The sequence below is a fragment of the Lynx rufus genome, unplaced genomic scaffold (genome assembly GCF_022079265.1).
Source record: "Lynx rufus isolate CCGP_SWC_20201006 ecotype Redwood Valley unplaced genomic scaffold, mLynRuf1.p SCAF_7, whole genome shotgun sequence".
NCBI lineage: Eukaryota > Metazoa > Chordata > Mammalia > Carnivora > Felidae > Lynx > Lynx rufus.
Window position 1 is genome coordinate 94,158,418 of NW_025814889.1, and position 23,066 is coordinate 94,181,483.

Below are 23,066 nucleotides of genomic sequence, written 5' to 3' on the forward strand. Positions count from 1 at the left end.
TGCTATAAACATCACGGTGCATGTGCCTGTTCCAATCAGTAATTTTGTTTCCTTTGGGTAATACCTAGTAGCGCAATTACTGGATGTACGGTAGTTCTATTTTTAACTTTTTGAGGAACCTCCATATTGCTTATAATAAGAAAGATTTAAACTTACCTTTTCTTATGGGGAAAAGCCAAAGTAGAAGAAAGGCTGCAGATACAGGGCAGGGTGAGGATGACTGATGGGGCAAAATCCTTGAGGAAGCAAAAAAGAATGAGATCAAGAACACAGACTGAAGAACTGATTTTAAACTAGAAGATTCCCTCTTGAACAGAAGAGAAGGGATGAAGGATATTGGGCAAACCAAAGCTTATGTTTGGGTCTGCTGGCATGGAGGTCTTTTTCTCTGTGAAATGACACGCATGCAAAGTCATCTGCTAAGAGTGAGAGGGTTGATGTTGGAGTCGGAGGTTTGAGACTCAGGAAAAGCTTAAAATAACTAGTGGAGAAAAAGGAGAGAGAACTGGCTACCATCTAAAACTTCAATTGGAAACCACTAGTTTAGTGCTGCACTAAGCTTTGCAGTTATCAGTGCCACTTACAAGCAATAGAGATAAGGTTTGCCATCAAGTTATGGACCTTGGAATCTAAACTGTGAGTTGAAAAGAAAGTAAGGAGGAGAGAAGGAGGTAAATAAGAAATGAGCGGTTCAAGTGTGGAGGTCTGGATGAAGACCACGAAAAGCTGGGGTGGGCGAGTAGATTTAATGAACTTGATTTCAGAATCGGAACTGTTCAGCGATGACAAGGTATTGGCTCCAAATACCAGCTTCTCGGTTACTCTGTAGCCAGGTGGTCTGGGTAGGCTCCAGCGGTTTCCCGCCACCTTCACACGCCCAGCAAGAGGGCTGCGGCCCGGCGCGTGCGCACTGTGCGCGCGAGCTCGTCGCGCCTGCGCACGGCGCCGCCACCGCTCCTCCTTCCATCGGGCGCTACACCGCGCGGGGCTAAACGGCCTTCCGGGACGCCGCCCGCCGCGAGGAGTTTGCTGTGCCCCAGCGCCGCGAGCCCCGGTGACTCGCCCTCGCTCTACCCAGAAACCTTCCGCCTGAGCCCGCGCGGGAGGAGCGGGGCCTCTGAGGGGAGCGGCTACCCCGCCGGCCCCGGTCTCTTTCCCTGGCGGCGGCGGCTTCTTCTGTAGGACAATATGTTCAAGAGAATGGCCGAATTTGGGCCTGACTCCGGCGGGAGAGTGAAGGTCAGTCCCCGGCCCACGCCTCCGCTCCGGGAGCGGTTCTCCCGTCTTGGCTTCTCCCTGAGCAGCGTGAGGAGGGCCCGTTTGCTTTCCCTCTCGCGCCTTCTTCTCAGCTCGGGTTTGAACCGCGGTTTCCAGACGGGGAGTCACAGCTGCCGCGGGAAAATAAGTGTTTCTTTTGACTACCATTTGGCCGCCTTCCCTCCAGAAATCAACCGGTAGTGGTTTGGGGAGAACTGGACATTGTTGCCGAGGCAAGTAGCCAGTTGGAGGGCTTTGTGTCATCTTCTGCCAGCCCCGGGCACCGGTAAACCGGGGTGCCGTCCACCTGAGTATGAGGATAGTAACAGTGGCAGATACTGGATTACGCGCTTCCCGTAGCTAACCGCTTTCCCCGGTTCTCTGATGCAGTCCCTCCAGCTGCCTTACGGAGGCTTACCCCACAGGGCACATGCAAGTGTGATCGCCGAAGAGCCCTATCCCCAGGGTAGGATAGTTGAGGCAGCTTTCCAGAGTTCGTGGTGTTCACAGAGCCCCCCAGCTTCCGCCAAGATATGAATCAAGGCATGCAAAGAACGTAACACTGGCTGGCACGGAGAGAGCATTCAGTAAATGTTCGCTTTTTTTTTTTTTTAATTGTTGTAGAGCCTAACGTGATGTTTGACACTTAAATGTTTCCCTCCCACTTCCTGCATCTCCTGGCACGTTAGTTTTTAAGGCAGGACTAACTGGTTCTTGATAGAACACCTATGTTTACCCCTTCTGATTTCAGGTTTATTGCATAAAGGAGATTCTTCTTTAAAAAACCAATCACCCACGTTTGCACCAATCTAGTTACTCTAGCTTTTCTCCGAGTCCCTCTAGCTTTTCTTCGAGTCCCTTTCTGTGTCCTACTGCTTTCACATAATTTTAACTGTATGCACATACAACTATTACACACAGTGCTTTCATATCACATGCAAAGTAGGAGTTCTTGGAAAATTTCAAAAACTACCAAAATGTATTGGAAGGGGGAAAATATCAGGTAAAACTCATAGTACCAGAAATTTCATAAATATATTTTAGCCAAGCTTTTTGCACAAGATTTTGGGTTGAAAGGAAAGTACTACCAGAAGTTTAAAACATTGGCTTTTGGAGAACTTAAAAAAACTTTCTCTACTTGTGGTCATGTAAGGTTCAAAAAGTTTGGGGGCACCAGGGCGGCTCAGTTGATGGAGCGTCCACCTCTTGATTTCTGCTCAGGTCATGATCTCACCGTGGTGGGTGTGAGCCCTGGGGCAGGCTCTGCGCTCGGTGTGGAGCTGAGACTTGTAGTCCTCAAATGCTTTTCTGTCAAAAATGAGTGTGAGTTAGTCACGTAGAGTCTTAAAATTAAGGATTTATTTCTCATTCTTGATGATTGTTATGTGGTCTTGTAGGCATCTTTTTCAAATTTAGATAAATTTCATTCATATAGAAAGTCTCTTGATAAATGAACCCCCTCTGCGTCACTGAGGAAATCTGCAAGTTTCCAGTAACACGGTAACAGCTACAGGATCTATTGTCTATTCACTTTACGCTCATTTGTTCAGGCCTTAAACCTGTGCCACAAGTGTCAATAGCACTTCCTGTGACTATTTAAATTCTTATACAGATTGCTTGCCTTCTTCTGAACTAACTTGAGGCTTGTAGGGATTGGATTTTTTTGTTAATTACCGGCCAAAATGGAAAGTTTTTTTTCATTTGTTCGCTGCTTTTCCTCATTTCTTAGTAATTGTTGAGTACATTGGCATAGCACTTTTCACATGTGGTGTATTTTGCACTTGCACAGTTACATTCTTACTGTTGAACAACTAGTCTCAAGTTTCATGTGAAGTTTCATGTCATTCAGTATTTTCTCCTGACTTGAAATTTTTTGTTTCTCCTTTCCATGATAATCTGTCAACACGCACCACTTGTACACTTACCAGATGTGCCGAGAAACATGTACTTACATCTCAGAACTTAACACATAAGTAATAAAATGAACAATGTTTGCCCTAATTCTACCTAAAATCCTCTCCCAAACTGCCTTTAATATTTGTACTGTATTTTGGGAAACACTGCTATAAGCTGATAAATCAGGACATTATTACCATCAGGTGATGGCAGTCAAAACTGGTGGTCTTAATTCCTGAGGCTCACTTTCAAGTTTGTAAATAGCCTTTTGCCTTTCTTCAAAACAAAAACAAAGAAAAACCTCTCCAAGTACTTGACATGACTTAAATAGACATTTTCAAAGCGGGAACATTATAATTAATCTGGTGTTTAGTTACTTGTGTTAATATGAAATGAGAATAATCATCTGAAATTGATTTTTTGAGAGAAATCCACGTTATAAGCAAACTCTAGGTTTTTAGATCACCTGCCATTCCTTAAAACAGGTTTTCACAGCTCTTATTCTGTACATTTGGGTAATAATACAATATTAATTGATGTTGAAATTATTTTTCTTTTAGGGGGTTACTATCGTTAAACCAATAGTTTATGGTAATGTTGCTCGATATTTCGGGAAGAAGAGAGAAGAGGATGGGCACACCCATCAGTGGACAGTGTATGTCAAACCGTATAGAAATGAGGTAGGCACTTGTTTCTCCTATAACTGTTTTGAAGCCATGGTTTGTGTTTGATTGAAGGTAAATTATAATATTATTTTATAGTAACTTCCTGATTATAAAATTGGCCCATTGTAGAAATGTCAACCCAAAAAAGTTGAAAGAATAAAGTGAGAGTTGTCATCATATAACTGTTAGCAGAAATCAATTTTGCAAAACTTTGTAACTAAAATTAAGTTATGATAACAAGAACTATGCTACAAACACAGCACATCTTCCAATCATCACATCTTAAGTTAGCCTAGTATTTAATCAGGTGTTTCAGGAATAGTAGTTCATACTTTTTAATTCTTTAACAATTGGTAAAAGACCATCAGAAAGGATGAATGGCAAAACTGCTGTAGAATCTGGCTGCTGGTAATTTTGTTTTGCTGCTGAATCTAATGTCTGGAATGCAGTCAGTACATAGTAGGTATTCAGTAGATGTTAATTGAACAAATATTTCTCCATTTAAAACCCTTTAAAGCACAAAAACTTTCATATGAATGTTTTTAGCAGTGTTATTCTTAATAGCCAAAAAAAATAGAAACAACCCAAATTATCTTTCATCCAATGAATGGGTGAATAAAATGTAGGATATCCACACAATGGAATATTACTAGGCAGCAAAAAGAAATAAAGTACTAATACGTGCTACTACCACATGGAATAAATTTAGAAATGTTATGGTAAGTGAAAGACGCCAGACCAAAAGCCACATACTGGATGATACCATTTTGTAAAATGTCCGGAAGAGGCAAATCCATAGACACAGAAATAGATTGGTGGTTGCCAGTGAATGAGAGGAAGAGGGACTTAGGAGTTTGTGCTAATGGGTATGAGGTTTCTTTTTTGTGTGATAAAAGTATTCTAAAATCGATTATGGGGATGGCTGTACAACTCTGAATATTCTAAAAGCCATTGAATAGTTACTTTAAGTGGGTGAATTACGTGGTATGTGAATATCTTGATAAAGTTGTTATTAAAAAAAAAAACCTTCAATGACTACATACATATTCTCTCAGTTTTTATATATAGATGGCAGAACTAATTAATTCCTCTGTATTTTAGGATATGTCAGCATATGTGAAGAAAATCCAGTTTAAATTACATGAAAGCTATGGCAATCCTTTAAGAGGTACAGTACAGTTTTTTTATTCATAATGTACAAATTTAAAAATATTTTATAATTAATTTTTTCTCTCCTTTCAGTTGTTACTAAGCCTCCATATGAAATTACTGAAACAGGATGGGGTGAATTTGAAATAATCATCAAAATATTTTTCATTGATCCTAATGAAAGACCTGTGAGTAATGATAATCTTTGCAACCATAAAATAGATTTTTGTAATTGTGAAAATGTGACAATACTTGAATAGTTTGTTATATATTGACATTTTTATTCAGATACACTTTATGTAAGCTTATCGCATAGTATATTTTGCCTTGAGTTAAGATTTTTCATGGGAAGTGCCTTTCAAAACTTTAATTTTTCAAGTATAGAAAGATGGGATATAATGTGAACATTTCTCAGAAAGAAGTCATGGGATTGTGTGATTACTAGAACAAAAAAAAGTTTAAAATTCATTAATATTATTTGGTTATTAGTAATAAACAAGATGAGTCCAACTGCTGTCAAGAATGAGAATACCCACTTTTTATAGTTAAAAGCCCTAGCAATAGTCTTTTTGTTTTTTCAAGTTGCTGTCCGTACTAGCAGCTTTACTTTATATTTTATTCATGAATTTTTATTTATAACCACTGACTTTTTCATCTTTTGATCTCTTCTTATCACATTGTTGCTTGATAATGTAAAATGTCCCTCACAGCTTTCACTTTGATTCCTCAGCAATTTTGTGAGGTTGGTGATACTGTCATTTTAGAGATGAGGATACTGAGATTCAGAGATCAAGCCATATTGCTGAAAAGCACAGTTACTGTGGCAGAGCTAGTTTTTGATCCCAAGTTATATGCACTCAAACCTCACATTCTTTCCATGACCCCTTTTTGTTTTTTTTTTTTTTTTTTTTTTGACTAAGTCCACTCAGCTTGTTTTGTTTGTAAACCTATAGGGTCACAACTCAGTTATGGCTCCCTCATTCCACATATGCATGACTGGTGCTTAACTCTAGTTTCAGGTCATCACCGTTAGATTCAGTGCATTCCTTTAGCACCAAACATTTACACTTTAATTATCAGATTACATTTTTAGAAGTGTATGTGCTTCTAAAGGAGCTATGACCTGGGCCTGTAGTTCAGAGAACTAGTTCCTAATGGACTGCACCAGAGATACTGGAGTTGTTTGTTAAAAATTTGGACTCCTAGGCCCCATCCCCTGGAAAGTCTGATTTAGTAGGTTTGGAGAGGGGGCCAGTACCCAGGTGATCTTGGTGCACAGTAAGATTTAGGACCCATAATATAGGCCATACTCTTCCTGCGTAGGAATTTCTTTAGGCAGTCTTTCAAATGAGAGTCTTGTTTGGGCTTGTTGTCTCCAGTAGACAGACTCTTGACTTTTGTCATTAAGTGAAACATCCTATTCAGATCTAGGTAGTTCTAAATGTAAGAAAGCTCTAGTTTATGGTAAGCTTCCTTGAACTTTTTACTGATAACTGTTCATACATTTGTTTTCTTTTCTCCTGAATAACATCTATAGCTTATTTAAATACTTTCCATGTGATAAAGTTTCCAGATCTCCTATCATTCTTTTGTCCTTCTTAGAATAGAATACTTTCAAAAGACATTATGTTCTACTTGGCAAGAAATTATTAAATATCCATTATTTGTCAAGATATTGTTCTAGGGGTCGGATACAAAGATGAGATACTGTTCTTGTCCTTAATGAAAATAGTCTATTAGGGAGAATAGAGCACAGAAATGCAGCAGATATTGAGAGAGGAGAATAAATCAGTAATGCTACTATAGCAGAAACTCTTTTTAACTTTGTAAGATTGCTTTGAATTCATTTTTACTTTGAGAATGTGCTGCCTTGTCTGTTCTTCAACTGTCTCACCCACCACTCTCAATTGGAAAATACATCTCTGAAAGAAATCATGGTATCATATAACTTCAGTATGAGACAACATTCAAAGTCCAGTCTTGGAAAGAGTGGTTATGACACTTCTGCAGTGATGAACTTATTGAATAAATTTCCATATAGATCTACATAGGCCTGAATTTTATTACCCAAAAACTATTGTCATCTTTTTTTTTTTTTTTAATGTTTATTTATTTTTGAGAGAGACCGAGCATGAGTGGGGGAAGGACAGAGAAAGAGGAAGACACAGAATCTGAAGCAGGCTCCAGGCTCTGAGCTGTCAGCACAGAGCCCAACGTGGGTCTCGAACTCACAAACTGTGAGATCATCACCCAAGCTGAAGTCGGATGCTTAACCGACTGAGCCAACTAGGTGTCCATCATTTTCTTTTAGTACAATGAAGCCTTTGTTGGCTCTTTAAAATAAGTCATGAAGGTTTATTTAAAATATAGAAGAAAGACCTAAGTAACTTGTGACTAATTCCTGTTACCCAATAACCTATTAATAGATTAAGCCATTATAAAAGGAATGGTTATTCCTAAAAGCAGAATGCTAAAATTGGGTTTTTATTCCTAGAATTATCTTCATAGCTAGTATAGGCATTTCCATTGCTCTAAGAATCTTCAAACATCCTTCAAAATTAGAGACATGTATCTTGATGTTTTTCGTTGCCTATGTCTGCATGAATGCTTTTGGGAATCTGAATAATAAATTTAAGGAAGGACAGTTTTATGATGCAGTTTTAAATTTCTCTTAAATTATAAGAGTAAAACGTGCACACAGTTTTAAAAAATACTCTAAAAAAATACAAATCTCCTGTATCAGTTTCTTAGGTGAAACCTAAGGTGTGCCATAATAAAGGTGTGCCATAATAAAGGACCACAAACTGGGGCGCCTGGGTGGCTCAGTCAGTTGGGCATCCGACTTCGGCTCAGGGCATGATCTCACGGTTTGTGAGTTTGAGCCCTACATCGGTCCCCGTGCTGACAGCTCGGAGCCTGGAGGCTGCTTCGGATTCTGTGTCTCCCTCTCTCTCTGCCTCTCCCCTACTCATGCTCTGTCTCTGTCTCAAAAATAAATAAAACATTAAAAAAAAAATTTAAAGACCACAAACTGAGTGGCCGAAAACAGCAGATGTTTATTCTCACGGTTCTGGAGGCTAGAAGTCCAAAATCAAGGTGTTGGCCATGCTCTCTCCAAAACCTCAAGAGAAGGAGGATCCTTTCTTACCTCTTCTAGTTCCAGGTAGCCCCAGGTGTTTCTTGGTTTTGGCAGTATAACTCTAATCTGTGCCTCCATTGTCACCTGGCCCCTATCTCTCCTTGTCTCTGTGTGTCTTCTCTTCTTACGAGGACACCAGTCATACTGGATTAGAGCCTAACCACTCTATCTTAACTTGATTACACCTGCAAAGACCCTATTTCCAAGTAAGGTCACATTTACTAGTACTAAGGGTTAGGACTTCAGCATATCTTTTGGCAGGGTCACAATTTAACTCATAACATTTTCTTTCTCCCTTCTCTGGCCCCTTCCCAAGAAGAACCACAGTGATTCTTTTCAGTTCTCTAGAAATTACTCCATGCATCTCCTATATTTCAATCTGTTTGATTTTTCAATTTTATTTTTTTGTTTTATTTTGAGAGAGAGCATGTGCAGGTGAGTGGGGGAAGGGCAGAGAGAGGGAGAGAGAATCCCAAGTAGGCCCCATGTTGTCAGCGGAGCCTGATGCAGGGCTCGATCTCACAAACTGGGAGATCACCACCTGAGCTGAATCAAGAGTTGGACACTTAACTGACTGAGCCACCCAGGTGCTCCTGATTTTTCAGTTTTAGGTAATACTGTCACCTCCTCATGTGATGACAGATGGTTCTTTTTCTTCATCATTCCAGGCTTCTTTTTTTGTTTTGCTGGAGGAATTATTTCAGAAAGGATGCCTGAGTAATGAACCTTTGAACCATTGCTGCCTGAAAATATCTTTATTTTTGCTTCATATTTGATTGTTTGGGTGAAAAATTGTAAGTTTCACAGGAGGATATGCTCTCTTGTCTCTGAGTGATGGGAGAAGGGAAGGGTAACAGGCCTTGCCACCACACAGCATTCTTGATTTCTATAGCTGCCGACTTTGGGCTTGGACCCTCCCTGGGGTTCCACTGGGAGTGCTGGCTCTGACCTCTGCTGCTGTTTTCTGCCTTAAGTTTTCATGTTGTGAGTTTTTCTGTTCTGGTTAATCCACTCACGTAGTCTCCTCTCCCTTCTGTCTACTCCAGAAATTGTTAAATTATCTGCTTTAAATATGGTGTATAGGGGCCCCTGGCTGGCTTAGTCAGTTGAATTTGACTCTTGATTTTGTCCCAGGGTCGTGGGACTGAGCCTCGCATTGGACTCCACACTGAGTGTGGAGTCTGCTTGAGATTTTATCTCTCCCTCCTCACTTCTGCTCCTCTCCCCTGCTGTCACGCTCTCTTTCTCTCAAATGGAAAAAAAAAAAAATTAAGTATGGTATATCATACATGTTCCTTATAATGATTTTAGCTAACCTTTCAGAAAATTCTTTGAGGCCTCTGAATTGGTTTCTATAACATCAATTCTGCTGTTTTGCTACCTAGGTTTTATTTTGTTCAAGTAATCACACATTATGCTGCAAAGCTTTTCCTTTGATGTCCTATTATACCTGTTCTTAGGTATTTTGAAGACCTGTTGCTCCTACAGAAGTAAATTATCATTGACTTTTATTTATTATGTTATTTATGTAATAATAGATCACCGAAGAAATATTTTGCATTCACTGAGCATTTTAGTATTGGTTATTTATTTTGAAAGTATAAAATCTTCCCTCCCCCTATAAATTTGTAGACTTTAATCTTCACAGAATAGCTGTCAAAATTGATCTAGTTTTACCTGTGTAAATAAAAGAATTCGTATCTTAATGATTTTCCAGTTTAATTTCTATAGCTGTATTTTATATTGTTTTTCTATGTAGTCATTTTGTAGAGACGCTTTGTAACATCCATACTTACTCTCCTCAAAGCATTCATGTTTAGTCGATGTGGATGGATAATGATACCTAATAGGAAAATAAGATACAGAGTTTGAGTGATTTGCCACACAGTAAGTTGTAGTTGAGATACGATCCTGAATTTGACATGTTAGCTAATTCCAGTCTCTAATTCAGTTACAGAAATCATGATGTCTCACGATGATGAAAATCATTGCACAGGTGTGACATCTATTTTTATTTCACAGGTGACCCTCTATCATTTATTAAAGCTGTTTCAGTCAGACACCAATGCAATGCTGGGAAAAAAGACAGTGGTTTCAGAGTTCTATGATGAAATGGTAAGAGGATTTTATAATGAGAATTTTAAAAGCATCTTAAGTTGTAGAACTTTGAAGTTATTGGTCTTTTTTCATTCTATCCTGTTAGATATTTCAAGACCCAACAGCAATGATGCAACAATTATTAACAACATCTCGCCAGCTAACGTTAGGAGCCTATAAGCATGAAACAGAATGTAAGTGCCATGAGTTCATAATTATTCTGAAAAATAATGTATTCTATAAAGGTAAAAAGATTATGATTAGTAAGTATTAAATTTTTTTCTAATGATATATAAAGGTAAAATTTTTAGGAGTTAAAAAAAATGTATTACTATAGAACATCTATCTAAGAAGGATGTTTTAAATTGTTCTCAGAGTAAGGGTGCCTGGGTAGCTCAGTTGGTTGAGCATTCGACTCTTGATTTCAGCTCAGGTCATGATTCCTGGGTTGTGGGATAGAACCCTGCATCGGGCTCCACACTGAGTATGGAGCCTGCTTGAGGTTCTCCCTGTCTCTCCCTCTGCCCCCTCCCCTGCTTGTGCACTCTCTCTCTTTCTCAAAAAACAAAACAAAACAAAAAATTGTTTCCAAAGTAGGCTTACTTTCAGAAAGGTAAAAAACAGCCTCTCACATTCTTTGAAATACTGTCTTTTATTCTCTAATTACTTTTAAGCATAGCTTTTCACTAATTTTGCTTAATCTGTTACTCAGTCATTTCCTGTTTATTAGTCTTTGCTAATAAAATCTGTGTGAAGAACCTTGCAGAACACAATTAGAGTTGACTCTTGAACAACGCGGGGGTTAGGGTTGCCAACCACCCTCCCATCCCCACCTCCCAATGGTCAGAAATCTGTGTACAACTTTTCACTTACCAAACACTTAACTACCAATAGCCTGCTGTTGACGGGAAGCTTTATGGGTAAACAGTCCACACATATTTTGTATATTTATATGTATTTTATTCCATGTAATAAAGTAAAGTATACTATGGGGTGCCTGGGTAGCTCAGTTGGTTGAGTCTCCAAATCTTGATTTTGGCTCAGGTCATGGTCTCATGGTTTGTGAGATCAAGCCCTATTAATCTGAATTAATGCTGGGGTGGTAGGTACTAGAATGACTTACTGATAATCAGTCATGTTGTATTTTCCCTCTAAGCTAACATGGCCTTAGAATCCCTTACACATCGCTTAGTGCAGCTACTGCCAAGCATTTGCACTTGGCACTCAACGTGAAACCTATTTGCCATCCTTGTGTTAACATTTATGTCACCATTCATTCAGTTGTTCCTTTGATCTTCCACTCATTTGCTTCTAGTATATATTGAGCCCCAGTTATATGCCAGGCATGTCTTCGGTTCTGAAGATAGAGCAGTATCCAAACCAGACAAAATCCTTGCTCTCATGAAGCTTACATTCTAGTAAAAGAAAGGCAGATGTTAAATAAATAGAACAACAAAGTGTAAGATAGTGATTAGGTGATATGGATAAAAATAAAGTAGGGGAGGGAACACCTTTGGTAGGAGGAGATAGTTGAAGTTTTAAATATCAGGTCAGAGAATGCTCCCTGAGTTTGTGGCATTTGAACAGATACCTAAAGGAGTAAGGAAGTGAACCATTCTTTTTTTTTTTTTAATGATTTTTTTTTCCCCCCCGAGAGAGAGACAGAGAGCAAGCAGGGGAGGGGCAGAGAGAAGAGAGGGAGACACAGAATCCGAAGCAGGCTCCAGGCTCAGAGAGGTTAGCACAGAGCCTTACACAGGGCTTCAACCCACGAACCATGAGGTCATGACCTGAGCCGAAGTTGGACACTTAACTGACTGAGCCACCCAGGTGTCCCAGAAGTGAACCATTCTTATCTGAGGGAAGAATGTTAAGTGTCAGGGGAGCAAGAAGGGCAAAAACCCTAAGGTAAGAGCATGCCTGGCATATCTGAGTAGGCCAGTGTGACTGGAGTAGAGTGAATAAAGGGACAAGAAGGGGGAGGTGAGACCAGAAAAGTTAATAAGGGACCAAGTCATTTAGGGACTTGAGGGTAGCCGCAAGTACTTTACAGTATTAATTAAACAGAAGGAAATGTGAAGTTGTTTGTGGGTTTTTTAACAGAAGTGACATTATAAAACATTTTAAAAGATCAATCACCCTGGCTGCTGTGTTGAAAACACACATAAAGCAAAAAGTATAGTAGCATAGAGAATAGTTAGGAGGCTGTTCCAGTATTCCAGATATGATAGAGTGGTAGGTGGTACCAGAGTAATAGCAGTGGAAGTGCTGAGAGGGTGTCAGGTTTTGATTTATTTTGAAGATAGATACAATAGGATTTTTTGATGGTTTTAAGAATAAGATGTGAGAGAAGTAGACAGACAGAATAACTCTTAAGGTTTTGGGCCCAAGGAGCCAAAAAAAACCATCGTTGCTTTTCATAGAGGTGGGAAGTCTGGGAGGGGCAGGCTTTGGCAGAAAGATTAGAAGTGCTGTTGTGGACATGTTGAATGTGGGATGCCTGTAAGACATCAAAGTGGAAATGCTGGTAAGGGAATTGCACCCACAAGTCTAGTATTTAAGGAGAGGTCTAAGCTAAAGATACACATTTGGAAGTTAGTATATGGATGGATTTATAAATTTTAAGACCAACTAGTATCATCAAAGGAGTGAGTGAAGATAAAAAAAGAGGTCTAAGGACTGAGCCATGGGCACCAACATTTAGAGATTAAGGAGATGACCAGCAAATGAAATTAAGAAATAGCAGTGAGTATGGAGAAAAACAAGGTGCATATAATGTAAAGTCAGGTGAAGACAGTGTATCAGGAAATAGTCATTAGCTCTGTCCAATACTGCTAGAACCGATACTGATAGTGGTCCAATGCTGATAGATCAAGTAAGATAAGAGCCGAGAAACGGGCTAGTAGAAGTTCTTGATGACCTTAGGAGGAGCAATGGAAGGAGAATGGTAAGGACAGAAGATCAACTGAAATGGATCAAAAGAGAATGAGAGAAATGGAGATGGAGACAGGCGCTGGGGGCAACTGTCTTGGAGCTTGGCTATAAAGGGAAGTAGTAGCCTTGGAAGTGGTAGCAGAAGCAGGATATGGGGTCAAGAGGTGGGGAGGGGGTGCAATATCAGGGGGGAAATAAGCCAGTATATTGTAGGCCACAAGAGGTGAATGCAATAAAAGAGGGAGTGGGGGATGAGGATGCAGGAGAGAAGGGGGTTGCGGTTTAACTGCTAATGGTTGTAATGGTGTTTTGTTTGTATTTTCATGAAACCTGTGACTAGGAGTTACAAGAGCTGAATACTAATTACAATTTTGCAACTCGGTAGTCACTTAAAATTTTAAATCACACTGATTTAAAAAATTTTATGCTTTATTTTTTACATCTGCAAGAACATTTACCTGGACTACTTTGTTATAAACATAGAACATACGTATATGATCACTTTTAGAAGGTAAAAAGCACTACTGATAGGCTATTTTGTATTGGTCATTTCCTCTTCATTATAGATCTTTCTCCTATACTATGGAAATGTGCCCAATTCATAAGAGTAAACTTCTCTTTTAAAATTCAAATGCCCATAGGGGCACCTGGGTGGCTCAGTTAGTTGAGTGCCTGACTCTTGATTTGGGCTTAGGTCATGGTCTCGCAGTTCGTGGGTTCGAGCCCCACATTGGGCTCTGCACTGACAGCATGGAGCCTTCTTGGGATTCTCTCTCTCTCCCTCTGTCCCTCCCTCCCTGTCTCTCCCTCCCTGTCTCTCCCTCCCTGTCTCTCTGCCTCTCCCCAGCTCACTCTCTCTCAAAATAAATAAATAAACTAAAAAAATAATGACCCAAGTGCCCACATTTTTGTATTTTCAACAAACTAATATTAATTCAGGTGTGTATAGTAGGTAGTACTGATAACGTGTTTTATAAAAAGGACTTTGATGTGTTAAAGCTTATGGTATGGAGTTGTATAACCTTGGGAAGTTTTTATCAGTAAATTACATGTTTTGTATTCAGTTTATTTTCTTAATGGTATCTAATTCCATAAATGATATTGGCACAACTGTTAAGCTTTTGGAAGGAAAACTTAATTTAGATCGTTGCTCGTAGCATTTACAAAACAAATTTCAGTTTAATTAAATGTAGTAAATTTTTTTTTTTTTTTAAGTCAAGCAACCTGTCATTTAAAAAATTAGAGAAGTGACTTTCTGTCCTGGTTAGGAAGACTTGCTAAATTTGTGGTATGAGAAGAAATCACATTAGAAGAAATTACATGAAAAGAAAGGCAGACTTGGCTTTGTAAAATATATTTAACTTCTACATTTCAGAAGGACGAAAAAAAATAAATTTGTGGAAAATATGGCAAGGGATTCATAGCTTTAAAACCCTGAACTCGATAACGTAGAAAAAATTTTTGAACTTCAGTTGACAAATAGACAAAAGCCATGGGCAGACAGATGAAAGAAGAGATGGCTAGAGAATAGACTGGGAAAATATTGGCCCTGCTAGTTATTTTAAAAATGCAAGCCAAACATTAGTGGGTTGCCATATTTGTATCAAATTAGCAAAAGGAATCTTTAATAGTAGTACATGTTAAGGATTTGGTGAACCTTGCATTCTCATGAATTGTTTAGCCTTTTTAGGAAAGCAATTTTGGAATCTTAATCAAAGACATAAAAAAGATATGTACACTTTTACCCATTTGAGGGCATAACACCCAATATTTGGTTATAATAAAATAATCAGAGCTATTAAACGCTTACTGTTTTTACTCATCTAAATCTGTAAATGTATAAACTCATTTAAATCTACAATAACTTTTTAGGTAATCCACTTGGAAGAGGGAGGCACAGGGAGTTTAAGAAACTTGCCCAAGTTTACACGGCTAGTTAGTGGTGGAGCCTGAACTTCATCCTAGGCAGTCTTCACAACTTAGGCTCAAAAAACTTAGCAATATATTTAGATAGAGTAATACTCAGAGTAGAGGTTGCATGTTATGTAGCATATTAAAAGTTTATAATTTTCTTTTTATCCCATTTCTTTATTTTTGAGAGGCAGAGAGCGTGAGTGGGGAAGGGACAGAGAGAAGGGGGGACACAGAATCTGAAGCAGGCTCCAGGCTCTGAGCTGTCAGCACAGACCCCGAGGCAAGGTTCGAACTCACGAACTGTGAGATCATGACCTAAGCCAAAGTCGGACCCTCAACTTACTGAGCCACCCAGACGCCCTGCATATTAAAAGTTTATGAACCTATTTACATCAATAAATTTATAGAAAATTGCTTAAGTACAGTGATCTGGCTATTAATCACTTCTATAAGGAATCATTAAAACGATAGTGCGCATGTGATAAGAGCTTACTGTGTACTAGATAAGTGCTTTACATTTCTGAACTTCTTGAATACCTCTAACAACCCTAGGAGGAAGGTACTATTAGCCCCATTTTGTGAGTTAAGGCCCTAGATCATAGAGAGACTTGATGACTTGTCCCAAATCACCCAGTGAAGCCAGGATTTAACCCGCGTCCATGCTGTCTTTCTTTTCTGTTGATAAACTGTTCTGTCTCTGTGTAAAAGCCTCATAGTTTGTGCTTCTACTAACTAGTAAGTTATATGACTTGGCAAAAATAATTCCTCTTTGGATTGATTTCCTCCAAATTGAGGCTTAAGTTGGAAATTTAAAATAAGTTTTTAAAAATTGTTTTATTTCTTTGTTTTGAGAGAGAGTGCGTGAGCAGAGGAGGGACAGAGAGAGAGAGAGAGAGAGAGAGAGAGAGAGAGAGAATGCCAAGCAGGCTCTGCACTGTCAGCACAGAACCCAGTGTGGGGCTCGAATTCATAAACTGTGAGATCATGACCTGAGCTGAAACCAAGAGTCGGACGTTTAACTGACTGAGCCACCTGGTGCCCCAAAACAAACATTTTTTTTATATGATCATTTAATATATAGGAAGCAGAAAACTGAAACAAGCTAAAAGCAGTTTTTGAATTTTTTCCTTTATGATCTCATTGTTAATTAGCCCAGGTCTTCTTCCAAATATATCATGCCCTTTGCAGTCTTACGATTTGTCAAAAAATAAAGTGTAATGACTAAGCCAAACAACAAGAATCTATATTACAGTGAATGCTGTCCTTTTGACAAAGGAGTTGGATCAGGTCTTCCTGACTACATTTAAAACTATCTGTTGCCGTTTGTACAGGACTTCTTATTGCTTCCCAAATCTATACGTGCTGTTTCCAGGGCCTGCAGTGTCCGCTTCTTCCATCTGATTCCTTTCTCATTCTTTAAAAGTCAGTTCAGATTTTACTGCTGCCAAGAAGCCTTCCTTGATACACACACACACACACACACACACACACACACACACACACACCCTTTCATGTTGGTATGAATCCAGTCTGCTCTCATAGCTCCATATGACACCGTAATTCATTTTTCTTTCTGGTCTATTTTCTTCCTCTACCTCAGCATCTAACAAAGTGCCTTTCACTCAGTATACATTTTATAATTGATGTGGAGAGAGAGGGAGCAAGGAGAGAAAAATTTTTGCATAGTAAAACACTCTAAGTCTAAAGACAGACAAGCCATGAAAAATACTGTATTCATATCACAAATGACTAGTTTCTTTAAAGTATAACAAACTCCTGCACATCAGTAAGAAAGGCCAATAACTAAAAAGCTTCTGCACAGCAAAGGGAAGCATTAACAAAATGAAAAGGCAACATAATGAACGGGAGAAGGTATTTACAAATGATGTATCTGATAAGGGGTTCATATCCAAAAACATAAAGAACTGCAACTTGATAGCAAAAAAAAAGCAAACAATCCAATTTAAAAATGAGCAGAAGATCTGAATAGTTTTCCAAAGAAGACATACAGATGGCCAACAGGCACATGAAAAGGTGCTCAATATCACTCATCAGGGAAATGCAACTTAAAATTACGATAAGATACCACCTCACGTCTGCTAGAATGGCTAGAATCAAAAAGACAAGAAATAACAAGTGTTGGTGAGGACGTGGAGAAAAGGGAACCCTGATGCACTGTTGGTGGGAATGTAAATTGGTGCAGCCACTCCAGAAAACAGTATGGAAATTCATCAAAAAATTAAAAATAGAGCTATTATATGATCCAACAATTCCATGTCTGGATATTTATATGACAAAAACAGAAACAGCCCTATGTTCTTTGCAGCATTATTTACAGTAGCCAAGATATTGTTTACAATAAACAACCGAAGTGCCTATTGATGAATGAGTAGATAAAGCAAACGTATACACAGCGGAATATATATACAGTGGAATATTATTCAACCGTAAAAAAAAAAAAGGAAATCTTGCCATTTTTGTGACAACATGGAAGGACCTTGAGGACATTATGCTAAGTGAAATAAGTTAGAGAAAGACAAATGCCAAATGATCTCATATATGGAATTAAAAAACAAAAACTAGGGGCGCCTGGGTGGCGCAGTCGGTTAGGCGTCCGACTTCAGCCAGGTCACGATCTCGCGGTCCGTGAGTTCGAGCCCTGCGTCGGGCTCTGGGCTGATGGCTCTGTCTCTCTCTGTCCCAAAAATAAATAAACGTTGAAAAAAAAAAGTTTAAAAAAAAACAAAAAACAAAAACTAAGCTCATAGATGCGGAGAATGAATTGGTGGTTGTTGGAGTCAGGAGTAGGAGGTTGGTGAAATGGCTGCATGGGTGAAAAGGCACAAACTTCCAGTTACAAAATAAAGTCATGGGGATGTAATGTACAGCACGGAAACTGTAGTTAGCAATATTGTATTGCATATTTGAAAGTTGCTAAGAGATCTTAAAAGTTATCACAGGAAAGAAAATTTTTGTAACTATGGTGACAGATGTTAACCAGATTTACTGTGATGATCATTTTGCGGCGTATACAAATGTGAAATCATTATGTTCTACACCTGATACTAACATGTCAGTTATACCTCAATTTTTTAAAAAAGCCAGTAATGTGATAGAAAAATTAGCAAAGGTAAAACATAATTCATAAAAAGGAAGAGGGAGATTAGTGGTCAGCCTTAGTGGTAAAAGAGAAATACAAATTAAAATTACTCTGAAATACCATTTTTAACCTTTCAGAGTAACTGAGACCAAAAAGTTGAAACAGTAGGGAAACAGACATACAATGCTAGTGGGATTGTAAATTGATAGAACCTTTTTTTTAAATGTTTATTTGGTTTTGAGACAGACAGAGTGTGAGTGGGGGAGGGACAGAGAGAGAGACACAGAATCTGAAGCAGGCTCCACAGAATCTGAAGCAGGCTGTCAGCACAGAGTCTGATGCAAGGCTCGAACTCACGAACTGTGAGATCATGACTTGAGCCAAAGTTGGACTCTCAACTGAGCCACCCAGGCACCCCATAAATTAATAGAAAAGAGTCACTTGGCATTCCTTCAAAGTTACAAGTACGTGTATCCTTTGCCCCAACAATGATACTTAACAGGAATTTATCCTGCAGGTGTACTGGTTATATCACAAGTATACTGAAATGATTATGCACAGCATACATTTTACCATTGTAAAAGAAAAAATGGAAATACCCTGCATATCAAAGGGGACAGATAAATTATGTATGTCCATTTAGTGAGGTCGTCTACAGCCTTTCAGAGAATAAGACAGTTCTAAGATACAGAATAGGCTTTCAGATGTAATATTAAGTGAAACAGCAAGGTGCAGAGCAGTGCATATATAGTCTGATACTACTTGTTTGGTAGTGAGGAGAAGAAATCACTTAGGTGTGTGCTTGTCTATGAACAAATTATTTCTGGAAATATACCAAAGAAACCTACAACTGATTTTCTCCGGGAATAATCAGTGTGGGATTGGTGTGGGAGGGAATGAAAGGAGACCTTTTTTCATCATCTACATTTTTCAGCCTTCTTATTTTGTATCATGTGTAGGTACTACTATTTTCAAAATCAATTTTAAAAATAAAAGCAATGAAAGAAATCACAAAGAAAGTAAGGATTGTTTTGCCAATATAAAATTTTATGTGTATTACAAAATGTATCACAAAAAGAAAGTCCCCAGCCAGGAGTAAAATAAAGAAATATTACTGCATGCTTTTAATGTGCTAGGTGATTTACATTTATTACTTAATTTTCAGAAATCCTCTGAGAAATACAGTTTTAACTGTACCAAATAGAAAACAGATTGAGGGAGACTTAGGTGATATCAGCATTTAACCAATAAGGGGCCAAGGTTATATTCGAACCGAAGTCTTTCTGATTTCACAGGGCTTTTTTGCCCTGGTTTTCCAAACCGTGCTGCTTCCAGTCAGTGATATCTTATCAAAAGTACAGCTACGCTTTAATAGCCATCAGCAGCAATTACCTGAAATGCCCACAAGATGGAAATGTTGGATGAAAGTAGGCATTTTTCTTTGTAAACCATAAGACTACACTATCCAAATGGAATATTTAAATGGATGTATTCACCTGGGTGACTCTGTCAGTTAAGTGGCTAACTTCAGCTCAGGTCATGGTCTCTTCATGGGTTCGAGCCACATATTGGGCTCTGCTGACAGCTCAGAGCCTGGAGCCTGCTTCGGATTCTGTGTCTCCCTCTCTGCCCCTCCCCCACTCGTGCTCTGTCTCTCTCTCTTTCAAAATTAAATAAACATTAAAAATAACAAATAGGTGTATTCTATTTTACAGTAATGATATTTTCTTTAGTAATTTGTTATGTAGTCAGCTAGAATGTTTTAGATATCATTTAGTGTTTCTTTGTCATATTGGTAGTTAGGGTGGCTTTTTATGTACCTGGCAGTATTCCAGATACTTTATATACATTAATTCATTTAAAATGTTTAAATAAAGTTTACATATCAACTAAAAATGGAAGTTCACAGCTCTGCTTACCCTACTTCATAAGATGCTAGGTCCTCTTTGACTAGCTGGTCATTAATACCAGTAGGAGTCATTCCACAAGCACCAAGAAAATAGAAAAGCTCAACTAAGAGCACATTATCTACCAGAATTTCTGTAAAACCACGGAGACTAGTTTGGGAGAAAGAAATAGGTCGCAAAATAAATGAAGCAATTAAAACTAGAAGTTAAGGGTGTCTGGGTGGCTCAGTCAGTTAAGTGTCTGACTCTTCGATTTTGGGCCCTGGTCATGATCTGGCAAGTAGTTCATGAGATTGAGCCCTGTGTCAGGCTCTGGGCTGCACAGAGCCTGCTTGGGATTCTCTCTCTCCCTGTCTGTCTGCCCTCCCCCACTGGCATGCGAGTACACACTTTCTAAATAAATAAATAAATAAATAAACTTTTAAAAAACTATACTTAAAATATTTTTTTAATAATATGAGGTATTTGTTACAATCTTATTATAATATACATCATAATATAGTGAGGAAAAGAGCATAAAAATAATAAATAACTTAAGAGTGGCACAGCTAATAAATGGTAGCTGGAATTTAGACCTAAGAATTATTGCTGTCTTTTTTGAGAAAAAAAATAAAGGTTTGTTTTACCAGTGTGATTTTGTTTATATGTTTCACCTGTACATTAAGAACACTGTATGTATGTATGTGTTTTTTTTTTTAAGTTTATTTATTTTGAGAGAGAACCAGTGAGGGAAGGACAGAGAGTGAGGGGGACAGAGGATCTGAAGCAGTCTCTGTGCTGACAGCAGAGAACCCGATGTGAGGCTCAAACTCACAAACCAGGAGATCATGATCTGAGCCAAAGTAGGACGCTTAACTGACTGAGCCACCAAGTGCCCCTGTTTATTTATTCTTAAATGTTTATTTTTAGAGAGAGAGAGATCGCACGCAAGAGGGGGTGCAGGGGCAGAGAGAAACTCCCAAGCAGACTCCACGCTGCCAGCACAGAGCCCAACACAGAACTCAGTCTCAGGAACCATGAGATCATGTCCTGAGATGAAACCAAGAATTGGAAACTTAGTGGACTGATCCACCTAGGCACCCCTCTTTATTTGCTTTTAATTTTTTAACATTTATTTTTATTTTTTGAGAGAGAGATCATGTGCACAAGTGGGGGAGAGGCGGAGGGAGAGGGAAAATCTTAAGCAGCCTCCACGTTGAGCTTAGAGCCCTATGTAGGGCTCCATCTCAGGACTGTGAGATCATGACCTGAGCAGAAATCAGGAGCCAGGCACTTAACCGACAAAGCCACCCAGGTGCCCTCAGAACACTGTATTTAGTTAGCTCTTCTTATTAGTTGGATGTCTCTTGGATTGTATGCCCCCTTATTTCCAAATTTGTGTATGGAAAGGAAAACAAGGACATTATGTCTTAACATCTTAATTGTAAATTTTAAACTGTGAGTGGCCAAATTTCAGTCTTAGTTGTAGAAAATGTCTTAGCTTCTCTCTTGAGAGTTCAGACTTTCTACCCACCTCCTTATGTTCAATGTAATATATCTTAAGTTGTTTGTATTTTTTATCATGGAAACTGACCTAAGGAAATGCCATATTTATTACTCTATAACATACCTTAGACATCTGAGAAAAATGAAATAGTTCGATAAAAATGTTTTCCTTAGTTGCAGAACTTGAAGTGAAAACCAGAGAAAAATTAGAAGCTGCAAAAAAAAAAACAAGCTTTGAAATCGCAGAGCTTAAGGAGAGATTAAAGGCAAGTCGTGAAACTATAAATTGTTTAAAAAATGAAATCAGGAAACTTGAAGAAGATGATCAGACAAAAGAGATATAAACAGTTCTAAGAGAACTTGATAGTAAGCTAAGCTGAAAATAAGATGGACTTTAAAGGAGAAATGGACCGCACATGCCATGATGTTTCTTAGAGAAACGGCACATGTAGTTGTTGACCACAGATTTCTCAGCAATTAAGTCAAAGTATTTGTACTTTTCAAGCAGTGTTTAAGGAAGTGAAATATATGTGTGTAATGAGAATGAATGCTGAATAGGCATTTTATCAACCCATTTTAGGGTAATTCTAGTGATGTTAAGCACAATTTAAAAAAATTTTTTGCTTTGTATGTATAGCTTATCCTTTTGACAAGCATCACAATTTCATTATAAAGTGTAAGTTGTAAAAATTTTGTACTTTCCTGGTAGAATTAGTGGTAAATTAACATGTATATTTAATTTTTTAAGTTCTTACCTGTCCCCATCCTAATAACTCTTTTGTATCTGTTGTGCCCACTGCCCAGTAAGTACTCAATAAATGTAGTTTACAGATCTTGTGTCTGCCTCTTGATGTGTTTCTTCCTCTTTGATGAAGCACCTGTAGCTCTCTTCCTACAATAATGTATCTCCATAGTACTGTGATCACACATCTCTTATTGGCACTCATTTTTGCATGGAGATGGCAAAGATCATATTTTAAGTATTACTCTGCCTAACTACCACAGTGTCATTCATTTTCACATAGAAAAATATTTCATCCCTCCTACATTTTCCAAAGATACATAGGAAGCAGCTATGCATCAGCTTCACATATGACCCCTAATTTCTCCACTTCTCCTTAGCCTGTCCTGTTCAGATCCACATGGCAAACCCTCTAGTTTTGGACTCATGTAATTTGAACATTCAGTAGTACTTAAGGCCATGTCAGCTGATCTGTGTAGGCACCCTAGGGACAATAGTAGGTAGGAAAGTATCTTGGAAAACATATAACATTAACATTAGTTACAGAGCTCTTAAAAATAGCAACCATGTCTATGCCTAATGCAAGGATTCTGTATTTTCTGTATTTACCCACTTTAGCATTTTTAGGTACTTTGTATTTATCTGCCTTACTTTTTACTTTGTTGCTCTATTTTTAAGTTGTGGAATTTATAAGCATTATGGAGATTTTGCAAAGGTCTCTGTAGTCTTAAAATTTTCACCAGAGGCCCTATGGGGTTGGAGGTGGTACTTTTTTTTTTTT

General features: G+C 38.5%; 1 protein-coding gene across 1 annotated transcript; it reads left to right on the plus strand.

Annotated features, from left to right (window-relative positions):
* Nucleotides 1–975: 975 nt before the first annotated feature.
* On the plus strand, nt 976–22,393 carry YEATS4 (YEATS domain containing 4). The gene is made up of 7 exons (XM_047066458.1): nt 976–1,239; nt 3,714–3,833; nt 4,920–4,986; nt 5,061–5,155; nt 10,129–10,221; nt 10,310–10,397; nt 21,718–22,393. Exons 1-7 carry the CDS (start codon nt 1,189–1,191, stop codon nt 21,885–21,887), a joined length of 684 nt encoding a protein of 227 aa, XP_046922414.1. The 5' UTR covers nt 976–1,188; the 3' UTR covers nt 21,888–22,393.
* Nucleotides 22,394–23,066: the final 673 nt, after the last annotated feature.